At 38.5% G+C, this 14,034-nt stretch overlaps 1 protein-coding gene across 1 annotated transcript in view; it reads right to left on the reverse strand.

The window, feature by feature from the left end:
- Nucleotides 1–7,779: 7,779 nt before the first annotated feature.
- EMCN (endomucin) overlaps nt 7,780–14,034 on the reverse strand; it is a 55,576-nt gene continuing 49,321 nt past the window's right edge. Inside the window, exons 10-11 of the mRNA XM_060098082.1 lie at nt 13,413–13,474; nt 7,780–7,814 (exon numbers count right to left, since the gene is read on the reverse strand). Coding sequence (XP_059954065.1) covers nt 7,780–7,814; nt 13,413–13,474 — 97 coding nt within the window. The remainder of the gene's footprint in view (nt 7,815–13,412; nt 13,475–14,034) is intronic.

The following is a 14,034-nucleotide window of genomic DNA, read 5'->3' on the forward strand; positions in this document are numbered from 1 at the left end:
GGTGTTCTTGATTAGAAGTAGTGCAGACATCAGGGAGCAAAAACCAAAATGATTATTCACATAATCCTCAATGCTGACCATTTAAAAATACACTGCAACAAAATAAATTGTAAAAGGTAGTTTTAAATGTACCCTTCTGTCTCTACTACCTTGTCCTCATGTCACTAAGATAATTTAGCACCGAAATCAGCTTAGGTAATCGTAAAAGTTAAAGAGCTGCCACTGGCAGCTTTTTCGTTCCAAAACTTTCCACAGAACTTCAGCCAACATGATGTCTTGATCCCTTGTGTCCAAGGAGTGGTCAAGGTTTATCATTCAGCCTTCAACAGAAGAATTTGACCCCGACGGAGTGGCAGCTATAATCATATGGTATTTTTAGGAAAGTGATACACTGAAAAATAATATCACAGTTATGTATTTATGAAATGTTGGTTTCTACAAACTGGAGATTTAACAATGATTGCTAGAACAAATCAATACATTTCTAAAAGAAAATAAAAATGCACAGAGATAGTGTCAATCAAATGGATTATGAAAAATCACAGTCCTGTTATCTTCGTAATGAATGCAGTACAGTGTCATAAATGCCCTTACATCCTTGTCACACAGTGTGAATTACAAAGAGAAAGACCAAAGAAATGGTAAATTGACTTCCCTTGAATAGGGTCTGATACATGAATCCTTTGTCCCTTTCTCACTTATTAGATGCCTTTCATTAGTGAGTTCTCATAGTCTAATAATCAATCCAAAAATACTCATAATTATGGGAAGACAATATCATTGCCATTTTCACAGTCATATTATCATATTTTTAGTGTGTTGAGTACAGCAACTATTTATGAAAAGTAACACATGGAAGTATGAATAAAATATCTTTATGTACAAAGTGGCATGGCAGGATTTCGACCCAATAGTTAATAATACACTTGCAAATTTTCCCTGCATTAACATAGTGGAAAACAATAAATACAAACGTTAGGTAATAAAAGAACACTGAGAAAGTAGGAAAGTCTCCGTGGATAAGAAATGTTAGTTCTGAAAACTTTAAACTCAAGGAACAGTCATTTCATCAGTGAAGCCACCTGCCTGGACTGTCAGGTTACCTGCACACAGATGCCCCTCCTAAAATTCCCTCCCCTAGGAATGTTCCTATAAAATGTGATAATGTGTTTTTTCACATCTTAAAGGACAGGAGAGGCCCAGGATGGTTTCCGATTCTCTTGGATTATTGCGTGTCATCTGGACATCACTTTATTGGGACAGGTGACTGGTGCACACTGGCGAGCAGGATTGGAGGTCAGGATTGAATCCACAGGGCTTTCTCCCTTTCTACCCCTGGAGCACAGAAGCTGAAGAGTAAGCCTGTGGGGTGGGAAAGGGGGAAACAAAAAAGTTCAGATTCCGAGAAAGTAAAGAAGTAGAGATGCTGGGGGAGACCATCTCTTGGTAAGAGATGTTAGTGACCAGCTGAATTTTTCCACCCAGTAGAGTCACTGGAATGTCTCATAAGCACTTCAACCTCAACAAGTCTGAAAGGAAACCCACTAGACTGCCTCCCAAACCTATTCCCTCTCGCTCCGTAATTCCAGTCTTTGCTCTTACCTTCATGATCCATCCAGGCACACATGCTAGATGTGTGGGCATAATCTATACCCCTAATAGTTCTCCTTCCCCAATGCCTACATTCACACAATCTCTACCTCTGGAGAACTTTACATTCCAGACAATTCTTTATTCTATTCTGCCTCTTCCTCTGTATCCCTACTGTACCTGCAGACCTGGTGAAGCCCTTGTCCTTTTCCCGGGGAATACTGAAAGAGTCCTCTGACCTCTCGGCTTCCTGTCTTACTCCTGTTGAATTAATCTTCCACACTGAACACTCAGTGATGTGTCTCAAGCACAAATCTCATCATATTCCTCTTCTGATTAAAGCACTTCACTGTACCCTATCACTAACGCGACATCGTTCGAGGTCTGTTGCTTGGGGTAACAATGTGAGTAATTAAGAAATTGATTGGCAACTTTCATGCTTTGCTGCCATGTACTTATCAGGGAGAAGAGTGAACAGGCAACTCTGTACTTCTCCTTCACAGAAAGGAGAGTTAGGGCTTTGGTTTATTACTTTGGGTTTTCTTGTTTGTGGTACAGAAAGAACTTTCTGTATTGGCCCCCCCAAAGAGCAGGAGATGGAAGCTTCTGTGCTTTAATTGGGAAAGGGGCACATGCCCGGCATGGCAGGGTGGGTGCTGTCATGCTGCTGATGGCAGTGCTGGTGGTTTGCTGGAGTCTGGGAGGAGGATGATATGGTGGGGGTGAGGGTGGGCAGTGGACCAGGGTGGAGACCTGCATCTTGCTCCCTCATGGCATGGTCGGTGAGGCAGGACCTTTGCTAGGGATGGTTGCATTGCTGCCTTGCAGTGCGGGAGCCGGACACTGGTTACCACCGTGTCTTGCGGGACAGTTGGGAGAACGGAGAGTGGACACAGGATCCAGGTCAAGTCTTAGTCTGTGGAAAGGACTGTAAAGCAGGGCATTTCTTTCTTTTTTTTTGCGGTATGCGGGCCTCTCACTGTTGTGGCCTCTCCCGTTGCGGAGCACAGGCTCCAGACGCACAGGCTCAGTGGCCATAGCTGCTCCGCGGCATGTGGGATCTTCCCGGATCAGGGCACGAACCCGTGTCCCTTGCATCGGCAGGTGCACTCTCAGCCACTGCGCCACCAGGGAAACCCCCATGATAGATTCTTTAATCATATTGACAACACTTTATAAGCAAAGCAGCACAATGGTTCTAGGAGAAAATGTCATTCTATCCTGGTTTTATAGATGTGGAACCTACTGCAAAGCATTATAAAGAAATTTGTTGAAGGCCATAGACTAGGATCAGAAAATAAATCTTGTTTTACTTGTGATGTTTTCTTTTTAGCCCCCATTATTCATTTTAAAATGTAAGAAAAATAATTGAAAAACATGTTAAGCTTTTCTGGAAGTTCACAAAGATGCTTTTAGATTATCAAGGGTATCATTTAGAAAATTACAGAAGGACAGTGAATTGTATCTGCAAGAAAAATAGAAATGGGTAACATTCCACTTTGTTGAGGATCTGTGGGATGAGACTTTCATACAAGTTATTGGTCTTGCTGCCCCTTGGTTCTTCGTTGATCTGAAACTCCCCTCACTTCTTAAACTGGCAGGTGGCTTGGAACAGAACGGACAGGAGGCCTAGTGGAGAGGGAGCGGCCAGGTGGCAGTAGGTCTCCTCCCTTCTACAGCACAGGATTGCTCTCAGAACAATCAAAAGACTTTCTTTTCAGTTCTAAAATTGTTTTCCTCCTCATGTAAGATAGATCTTGGACATGTCTACATGCAATTTAAAACTTGTCTTGATAATCACTTTTGCTAGTTGTATAATGTCATCGATTGGATCATACCTAATTTATCTGAAATCTCCATACCACTGGACATGCTGTTTCTAAATGTTGGCTACCATTCTTTGTATATTAATCTTTAATCACATTTCAAATCATTTCCTTTTGAAAATTTCCTAAAAGTGAAGTTGCTAGGTGACAAATGTGAATATGTTAAGTCTGTTAGTGAATATTACCAAGCTGTTCTTTGCAAAGATTAATCCAGTTAATCCAATTTATACTGTCAAATGCAGCATATGATACTATTTGCTTCACCAGTATGATTTTTAAAAATTAGAAAAAGAAAAACTCAAGTAATTGAAGGTTATAAGTTTTTTGGTCTTAATTCCATTTTTGATTAGTAACAGTACAGGAACTCTTCTATAATTTTATATTACCATTTTTATTTCCTCCTCTGTGAATTGCCTGTTCATGGCCTTTGCTCATTTAAAAAATTTCTGATTTGTATAACTGCCTTGTATATTTAAAATATTAATGAATTGGTCTCATATTTATGAGAAACATATTCCCAATTTATAATTTATAGTTTTCTTTATGATAATTTTTATGTTTGGAAGTTTTAAGTCATGATGTAGTAGAATTCCTATTATTTCCATTGTGTTATATTGTTTCATGGTCTGAAAATTCTTAATCAGACACATAATAAAACCTAACAAATTTTTCTTCTACTTTTTTTACATTTAGTTTTTTTATATATATTTTCCCCATATAGATATTATTAGCTAATGTCCCTTCACACTCATTATTCACCAACTTGTTCAGACCATTTGTTGGCATCAGTAAGAAAAGGATGTGCTTTCCTGCTCTACATTTTGGCATAAAAATTCTGGCCTTAGCAGAAGTCCTATGTAACAGCAAATCAATTCCTTGTCACTTTGTCATAAAAGAATTAATCTCTTGTCATAAAAGAATTAATCTCAGAAGAAGATAACAGAGCATATTTGCATTATAAGTGAGCACAAATATGTATAGAAGTACATACAGCTAATGTATCTCTAATCTTTGATTCCAGTGGCCTTCAAAACTTACCACAAGTTATTTTTGCACAAATAACCATTTTGAGGGAGGTATCAGCTAATAGCTGAGAGGAAAATGAATTATACAGGGAAAGTTTAAACTAAAATAATCATTTTCTTATTCTAAATAAATTATGGTCCCTAAATATAGCAATAAATCTGCAGTGAAAGATAATATTTTTTGAAACTCCTATCAACCTTCCTCTTGTTGACATAAAAGTCTTAAGAGATTTTAGAACTAGATTGAATTGATCAATTGTATCAATCATGCCCATATAGCTTTTTAATTTTTTCTCTATTTTCTTATTTCTTGTGTGTGATTTCATGTTCTCACTAGACAAAGCTTTGCAGAGAGGGCAAGGATCATAGATTAAAGGTATTTTGGAATTCCATTAAATATAACATTCAGCACAAAATAGATGATCATTATACGAAGCAGCAGGCATTAAATACATCTAGAAATTTATCCTGAGGTGAAAAATTTTAACATGAGTGAATGTTTCCATATCAGTGTTTACTGTTGCATAGCAATCCAAAGACTTCTCAACTTCTTTTCTCAACTTCTAGTTCTGATAAATGCATTCCTATTTATCCTGAATTTCTGAGTTGATATCTTATTTCTAGGTGATATCTGATTTCTAGGAGAAAGCAATTACTCAGCGGTTACTACATTTAAAGTACAATGGTTGCTAAGAGAAATATATTGAAAAAGGGTAAGACAAGTAGACAATAGAACTGACCAATTTCAAACATGTTTCTTCCCATTACTTTCATCTTTACTCTTCAGAACATTGTTATGTAATTCCACAATTACTCAGAAAGGCAACAGAAGCTATTTACCTCTGCAAATCAAAAGACATGAGATTAGAGGCTAGGAATATTTTTTAAAGTACAAAAATTGAAAGGAATGGGAGTTGGATAATAATTCATTTTGTTGAGCTTGTTTGGGTCAATACTCTTCCTTTTGTCCTGTAGAGAGACTGTCTCCTGCATAGAGACTTTTCTTTCTTTCTCTTTCCAACTGAACAGAAGACTTCTTCTTCCTCCAAACTGGACAATTAGTCACTAAGATTTGAGCATTTTAACAATCTGGAAAGCATCCTTTTACTAGCCACAGCATTGCAAATAAACCATAGCTTGTACGGAAGGAAGCTTGCCATATACTAGAGAGGGCTGGACCACGTCTCCACAAATTTCTCACACTTCTCAGGTTCTTGAGTCTTGCATCTGAAAGAGTGCATTGCAAAAGGATAGGCAAAGGCCCAGATTCCTCTCATCCTAACCCACCCCTTGCTGGCTAGAGAAGGATGAAATTCTGACACTGATGCATGTCTGGATGACACTCCTTTGTTTACGTCTCCTGCTCCTGGCCAGAGAAGCATGGCTGGCATCATTTATTCAATAAACACTGGCTGAGTATCCAAAACAGCATTGTCTTTGTGCTGGGAAGTAGACATAGGTAGTGGGCATAACAATGATATTCCCCCCGGAAGCTACCCAGAGTGACCACCATTGTGTTTAGGCCAATTCTGGGCATACACCTATTTATCTGTTCTTTTGCTTTTTTACTATTAGTTGCTAAAGGGTAAATTTCTCTGCAGGTTCTAAAAATTATCAAACACTAATTGTGAGGGCACTGAATCAATGCTGCTTGTGAAAAATAAATCAAAAGAAACTTTTCTTACCCAATTCTAGAAAAGCAAAAGACAGTCCCATGCTAAGCTGGAAAGGTTAATTCCAACAGGCCTGAAAACGGGCTGAGTTGTTTTACCGAAATAAGACATGTACTTGCATTGCACTGACTCCTGGTCAAAGAATGGAACACACAGAATAGCAGTTGCTTGTAACCATAGTTTTGAGAGGTTTCAGTTATTCATTGATTAACAATTAATGTAACGAGATTGATCACCTTGCATCTGGTCTCATTGAGACACCTGGAGGGCTCTGTCACTCATCTAGTTATACAGCAAGAATGTGCCTACATGACCGTCTGGGTACTGTAAATTCCCTATAATACAAGCGAGTTCCATTCCAAGAGTGTGTTCGTAAGTCCAATTTGTTCGTAAGTCCAACAAAGTTAGCCTAGGTACCCAACTAACACAATCAGCTGTATAGTACTGTACTGTAATAGGTTTATAATACTTTTCACACAAATAGTACATTAAAAAAAACAAAAAATGAAGAAAACATTTTTACTCCTACAGTATGGTACTTTGAAAAGTACAGTAGGACAGTACAACAGCTGACATACAGGGGCTGGCATCAAGTGAACAGGCAAGAAGAGTTACTGACTGGAGGAGGGAGAGGAGGTGGGGGATGGTAGAGCTGAAGGGTCGTGAGGTATAGGAGACAGAGTGCAATTTCACCCATGCCTGACGTTGATGGAACACATGTTCGCACCTTTGAAAGTTCACAACTTGAAGGTTCATATGTAGGGGACTTACTGTATAAGAAACCCCAGCTGAGGGCTTCCCTGGTGGCGCAGTGGTTGAGAGTTCGCCTGCCGATGCAGGGGACGCGGGTTCGTGCCCCGGTCAGGGAGGATCCCACATGCCGCTGAGCGGCTGCGCCCGTGAGCCATGGCCGCTGAGCCTGCGCGTCCGGAGCCTGTGCTCCGCAACGGGAGAGGCCACAACGGTGAGAGGCCCGCGTACCGCAAAAAAAAAAAAAAAAAAAAAAAAAGAAAGAAAGAAACCCTAGCTGAGAGTACATTTTGGATCACCTTGTTTGAGGTACTTTGTGCACACATCCATGGTTCCTGTCTCCAGAGAGGAAGTACATCTGGGTACGGTTCTTACTGAGAGAGGACATTTGGACCTCCCACCTGGCATCTCTGGACCCCTCTCCCTGAGCCAGCCTTTGGCTGTGATGCGCATTCTTACCTTAATGCAGCTGCTATGTCATATACTTTTTTTTTTTTTTAACTGTCATTTTGGGTCCTGCAAATCTTCCTTAGCAATAGAACCCTGTCTAACTGCCACTGTTAAGTACGTATATGCTGAGCCAGGCAGAGGCAAACTGCATCTATGAGGAAACATTACCAACAGGCAGAAAGAATGAATTGTATCATTCCTGAGATAGGCAGAGCAACTGGAAGAATCTTCTACAGCCCCCAAGACATTTATTTCTCTAGCAAGTGTTCTTAGAGTTTGTTTTTAGACAAATAGAAAATGATGGTTTAACTGACACAAGCTATTAACTTTTCAGGTTATGAAAGTCTTTAAAAATAATCTGAGCTGCAGCAGGCTAACAAAACAGATATTAATGAGTATCTCAGTGAGTGAAATTAGGGAACTTACATATTTATTGCCCAGGTGTGGAGAGGATTCATCAAGCTGTCAGTTCTTGGTTTTTCCTTGTGCAGAGTGCTCACCTAAAAACAGAAGATATGCTTTGATCTATAAGCTCAGGGAGTGAATAACGATGAAAATAAAAGTTTCTTGGCTTGTTTTTTGTTTTTCAAGGAAAGTCCAATTTCCCTTCAAGAACGTCATTAGAGCCACAACTTACCTCTTGATATTGCCTGGAAATTGTTCACCAAGATTTATGAGCTTTATTCGGCCACTGTTTATTTTTACCCTAGAGGAGCAATGCTAACTCACTCCCTGCAGATAGGGGGTGTGAGTTGGGAGGTGATAGCAAGAGAGGCACCCTAGGGAATAAATTATTGAATTTTGCTTGTTCCATAAGCTGGCTCTGCCTGAGCAAAACTACATCATATATTTAAAATGCCATCTTATCAGGAAAACATTCTAGGGTTCTTTGTTTAAATAATTCAGTGAGAGTTTTGTGAAAATGAATTTATAGGCCAACATGAATACTTTGGTGACATACAAAGCAGCACAGGGAACATTGCTCAAAATAACAATGTTATTCCATCATCAATATAAAGATAAATGTTAACTTAGGACGATGGGGAGCTGAGAGGCCCCAAGCCTTTTTTAAAAATTTATTAATTTAATTTATTTTTGGCTGCATTGGGTCTTCGTTGCTGCACGTGGGCTTTCTCTAATTGCGGCGAGGAGGGGCTACTCTTCATTGCGGTGCTCAGGCTTCTCATTGCGGTGGCTTCTCTTGTTGCAGAGCACGGGCTCCAGGTGTGCGGGCTTCAGTAGTTGTGGCTCATGGGCTCTAGAGCGTGGGCTCAGTAGTTGTGGCACATGGGCTTAGTTGCTCTGCGGCATGTGGGATCTTCCCGGCCCAGCGCTCGAACCCGTGTCCCCTGCATTGGCAGGCGGATTCTTAACCACTGCGCCACCAAGGAAGCCCCCAAGCATTTTTACTTGCTCTTGGATTTGTGTTCAAAGCATTTCACATTACCTGTGTCTTTCATGTAGATTCAAGTAACAACAGCAGTCACATTATATAAAAGCAGTATGGGTCCAAGTGTCCAGCTTTGAGAACAAATGTCATTGTTTTGCTCCAGCTTTTATCTGCCAGCTAGGAAACCAGTCTTCTGGGGACTCCATTGATGTCACCCACTACCTGCACTGTCATGGCGATAGTAAATAGTACCAGAGACCTAAGAAGAACAAACCTGGGACTCCCCTTCAAGAGTTCCTCAAGTCTTCTGCTTCAAAAAATGTCAGGCTCAGAGCAACAGCCCTCACAGCCCCTGCCCCACTACAACCCTTTGCTCACTATTGTTTATTTAACAAAAAGCACAGCATGTCCTGGAATCCATGGCTATAAAGTACAGGAATAAGAAGTAAACAAAAGAAACATTTATTGAACCCCTACTGTCTGCCAGAGTCATGTAAAACAAATCATATGAAAAACTTCAATTCTTAGTATCTCCCAAAGTCTGTCTAACTGGGAATAGAAAGTGTGGAAAGATTCAATAACCATATGATTCAAATAACAGTTACAATAATGATATATACGGTAAAAGCAAACAAAGTACATACACACCTAGAAAAAAAAAAAAACAACTGGAAAGAAATACACCAAATGCCAATACTGATCATATCAAGGTTTTCTCTCATAAGTAATTTTTAATTCTTTTCTATTCTCCACTTTCCCCCATTCTCCATTATGCATAACGTGGTCAAATATTAAAATGGCAGTTTAAGCCACGAAGAGATATTCAAGGCAGTAATGCATGCTGACTTGCCAATCAACAGTTAGAGGAGAGAAAGACCACGTACAGCTGGGACAGTCAAGGAAGCCTTGGTGTAAATGCAGAGATTGACGCAAGTATTGAAGGGCTGTGAAGACAGATGCTGAATCTCTGTATGGTTTTATACATCTATGAATCTTTCCCTCACCTTTACAGTTGTTCATTTCTAGTTGTTAATGAACGTTTGTAAAGCATAAATAAACAGAAAAGTAACTGTACATTTAATGAGTAATTACCATAACATACTGATTAGTATTAGTATACTAATAATATATGAATAATATATAATCACCACAATGCGTAGGAGGGGAGGTGGGAGTGACAAAGGAGACCAAGGTGCTGTCTCCTCCTTCAAAAGAGCTTGAGTTCAGTGAGGAACACAGAGGATAGGAGATGAGTGACATCTGGGAAGTACATGTTATTAAGTGGTTCAGAATTTGAGCAAGTGAAATCTGGCACATCATGAAAGACCTTGTAGACATGCTAAAGTGTTGGAACTTAATCTTAAGTAATAAAAACTTATCAGAGTTTTCTAAGCAAAGGAATATTATAAACGGATTCAGATCTGCTTTTTCTCCCTCCAAATAGTTCAAAACCAAGTGATGCTTTGAAATTAAATTCAGTGATACAGTATTTTCTTTCTTTTGTGGAATCATGTATTCCTTAATTTAGGCAATTTTCTTTATATTTATATAGCCTTACATGTTAAAAATGAGATAATGTACGTTAACTTTCTGAGGAGTGGTGTAAGTGGGAATCATGTTTAAAATGCATCGTCACATGTATATTTTGTAGTAAATCATGAGGATGTTTAACTTGGCAAGACTTCTTACTAAACCTGAGTGGCATCTTATATGTTCTCATAAAGGACTCTGTGATCTGCTATGTTTGGTGCTCATTTTTTTCTGAAAGCACATTCTTGTGTATGCCCTAATAGGCTTTCTCTTTTACATTAAAGAAAGCTCCCAATTGAAATAATCAAATTTTAAACATTATGGGCCACATTTTCAACGGAAGAACCCTGCTTGAGAAAGAACATATTTAGAAGAAGCAGGAAGTGTGGCTGGATGAACACCATGGCCAATTAAGAGGAGGAGGATTTGAGGCAAGGAACTGTCTTATCCGGAGAAAATACTCAGAACAATAACCATTACACATAGAGGCTTGTAGAAACCCAGAAAACTTAGCATCCACTGGCATTCCCCCTGAAGGTGAGTTGCTGCAGAGCTCTGTTTCCTTGGAAACATGATATATTGACCTCTAAAATGGCAAAATTTATTTTGAGATGTAAGACCAGAGTTTATAAATTGACATACTGACCAATCCAATGAATTCTTAAGACCATTGGATCTCAAATTTCATTCTGTTACCCACATTGGTGCATTAATTAATACTATGTCCCTTAGGCCATGTAGCACATAATATGAAATATAACAATCATCAGTTCTGAGTGGTAAGTAGTCACATATTTGTTCTATCAAATTCTTTTTCTGTATTTTTTAACTATTTAAAAATTTTTATATAGGAGATAGTGGAAATTTAGGCTAAACCTGTGAACTTATATAAAACCTAATCATTTCAGACTATTCTAGTTATATTTTAGAATGGTGTCACTATTAGGGAAGAGATATTTAAGTGAAAATAATTATAATAATGTAATTTCTATTGAGTGTGGTGAGCATAATTTTATAAGGAAAGCATATTTGAATAAGTTTTGAAAGAAGGTAGAAAGAGATTTGTTTGCAGGTGTTTCAGGAACCATCAAATCTTGTTAATGGTGGACAGACTTTAATAAAAACTGTGGTAGTACAAAGAGAATTTGGAGGGCATTGTTTTAGATTATCAGTTCTAGGCTATTGAAATCAACTCTGAGTCACCCATTTTAGTTTTCCCCTATTACCAAATATTTTCTATAATCAGCTAGGTTGACTTTTGAGAGATTATTTTATTAAAAGAAGTGTGCTTCCTAACTTGAGGTTGGCAGAAATAAAAGTACCAGAGACTAGATCTTATTATTTCCATAGAAATATTTCCTCCTTAGACCTATGACCTGAAAAGCTACTTATGAAGAAAAGGAAGTTTGGGTAGTTAAGGGTCTTCTTAACTATCCCACCATGATCTACCCACTTATTATTGCAGTTAGTATGAGGGTGGGAGATAGTAGCTTACACAGAATTATCCTTGGGCCTTGAAGAAGAAGCAGAAAGCAAATCTGCAACCAAGAAACACAAGGTTTCTCTGTGGATTTCCCCTCCTGAAAGCCGCGATTCTGGTGTCAATTGTCATTTCCCTGGTAGAAATAGGTAGCAGAGCAGGTGGTCCTGATCTCAGCCCCCTCCTCACCAGGAGAGCCAAGGGCTCCTATACAGAGGCTTCTGGTCCACAGCTTGGAGACCCCCAGAAGCTGCCGAGTGTTTGGTTTAAATCCCGAGGGGATAAAGGAGCGTGCATGAAATTACAGGTTGTCATGCTGCTTACAAGTCACAGGCAGATTCTGAGAACTTTTCTTGATAAATGGTGTAGTCACACTCCGGGTCCTTCATAACCTTACTCAAGACTAGTTCACGTTTAGTCTGGTTGCCTGGAGGTTTTCCCTGACCAAGTAGAATAGGCTCAGCTACTTAGTCAAGGCTGGTAAACAGCTAGGAGAACCTGGTGAGTGGTTTCCAATTATCTGTGGAGGAATTTTACTCTTTCATTCATTCATATGGTTACCTTCAAGAGAACAGTGTGGGAATAAAGAAGTGTGTAAGAGATACAAGAATGAAAGTCTTTCTTAAGAAAATGGCTCCCATGAGGGATTTGGCCATGTCTCTGCAGATTTTGGGTACCCTTGCTTTTCAACTCTTTTGTTTATCTGTTGTAGTTTGGTCTAGTTAGAATCTCCTACCTGAAATGGGGATCTCATTCAGCCTTTGATATGTTGCTCTTCAGTTGGGACTATATTTATAGCCTTTTGTTTTACAAATTTGTTTTTTGCACCATATTTATAATGTTTATCATCTGATAGCTCTCACTTCACATAACATATGTATTATGGGAGTATTTTGTATAGGTAAAATTGGGGGGACTGAATATAGTAAATGTCTTGATGTAACTTGATATTTAATTTAGAGCCACATAGATTGTTTCATAAAACTCATAATTACTTTTTATTTATTTACTTTTAATTTTTTTGTCATATTGATGTTTTAAATATTTTGTTTACTCAAAACAAAAATGTAATCTGTTTTTTTAATTTTTAAAAACTATCTAGCATCTCATTTTTCATTGCTTACGATACAAATATAATTCATACAAATCATACCTATATTTTGAAAATCTTTTTAGATTTCAAACCAAACAAAATCAAAACCTAAGAAACTAGAAAAAAGAAATGTAAATTTTATCAACAGGAAATTGTGTTTTGTCCTTACTGAGAAGCTCAATTAAAGTATTTGAAGTGATATAAAATATGATATACATTTTAACTGATGAATTCTAGTTCCAGTTGACTGTATACAACCATTACCAAAAATGAAACAAAACAACAGCAATACTTTAAAGAAAACCCTGCGGCATACTTAATGTTTTTTCTGCCACTACTGCAGAATAGAAAATGCCTCTAGTCACCACCCATTCTTTAGAACACATCTGCATGCAACCTCCAAAAGCCAGATAGTCTAATAATCTTACCAAAAATGATATTTCTAGGGCTCGTCTTTCCTTCGTAGGAGAATTTTGTATTTCTTGGGAGTTAATGATTGAGTTTTTCTAGAGAAGTTATGCTTTTTGGTTATGTTCACATGAACAAAATCGAAGTTAGATTTTGAAATAACAATTTTTCATCTAATCGACAATCTGGGAGCTTACCAGACTCATGAGAAATTGTCTTAACAGTGAGAAGCTTCACACTCTCTTTATCGGACTGAGGTCTATTTGGAACAGAAAACATTAAGTTAGCACCACAGTAATTAGCATTACATATCTGTGAAGGAAAGTAAACATGATACAAACAGAAAGAAGAAGATACACATGCATATATTTTTTGTGTGTTTCTATGGCAAAACTTGTGTTTCTTCATGTACAGACACATATACTTTTATAGCACTTTCATTTCTGGAATCAAGCCAATAAATCTCTGTTATTCTGTTACGGTGATGATCAGATCATCAGCTAAATTAAACATCAAGATGGGTCATGTAGGGACTTCCCTGGTGGTCTGATGGTTAAGACTCTGTGCTCCCAATGCAGGGGGCACAGTTTCCATCCCTGGTGAGAGAACTAACATCCCTCATGCCGAGCGGCACAGCCAAATTAAAAAAACAAAAACAACCCCACCTGTCATGATGTCCATGTTGCACATGCCTCCACTTCTGAATTGTGAGGGGAAGACATGGAAATGTTTCCAAACCTTTTGGACTGATCTGAGTTCTGGGTAATTCCTTTTCATGAGGTCATGGATACTGCAATATAGTGTCTGAACTGTCTATTT

This window comes from Mesoplodon densirostris, chromosome 1 (genome assembly GCF_025265405.1).
Source record: "Mesoplodon densirostris isolate mMesDen1 chromosome 1, mMesDen1 primary haplotype, whole genome shotgun sequence".
In the NCBI taxonomy this organism is placed as follows: domain Eukaryota; kingdom Metazoa; phylum Chordata; class Mammalia; order Artiodactyla; family Ziphiidae; genus Mesoplodon; species Mesoplodon densirostris.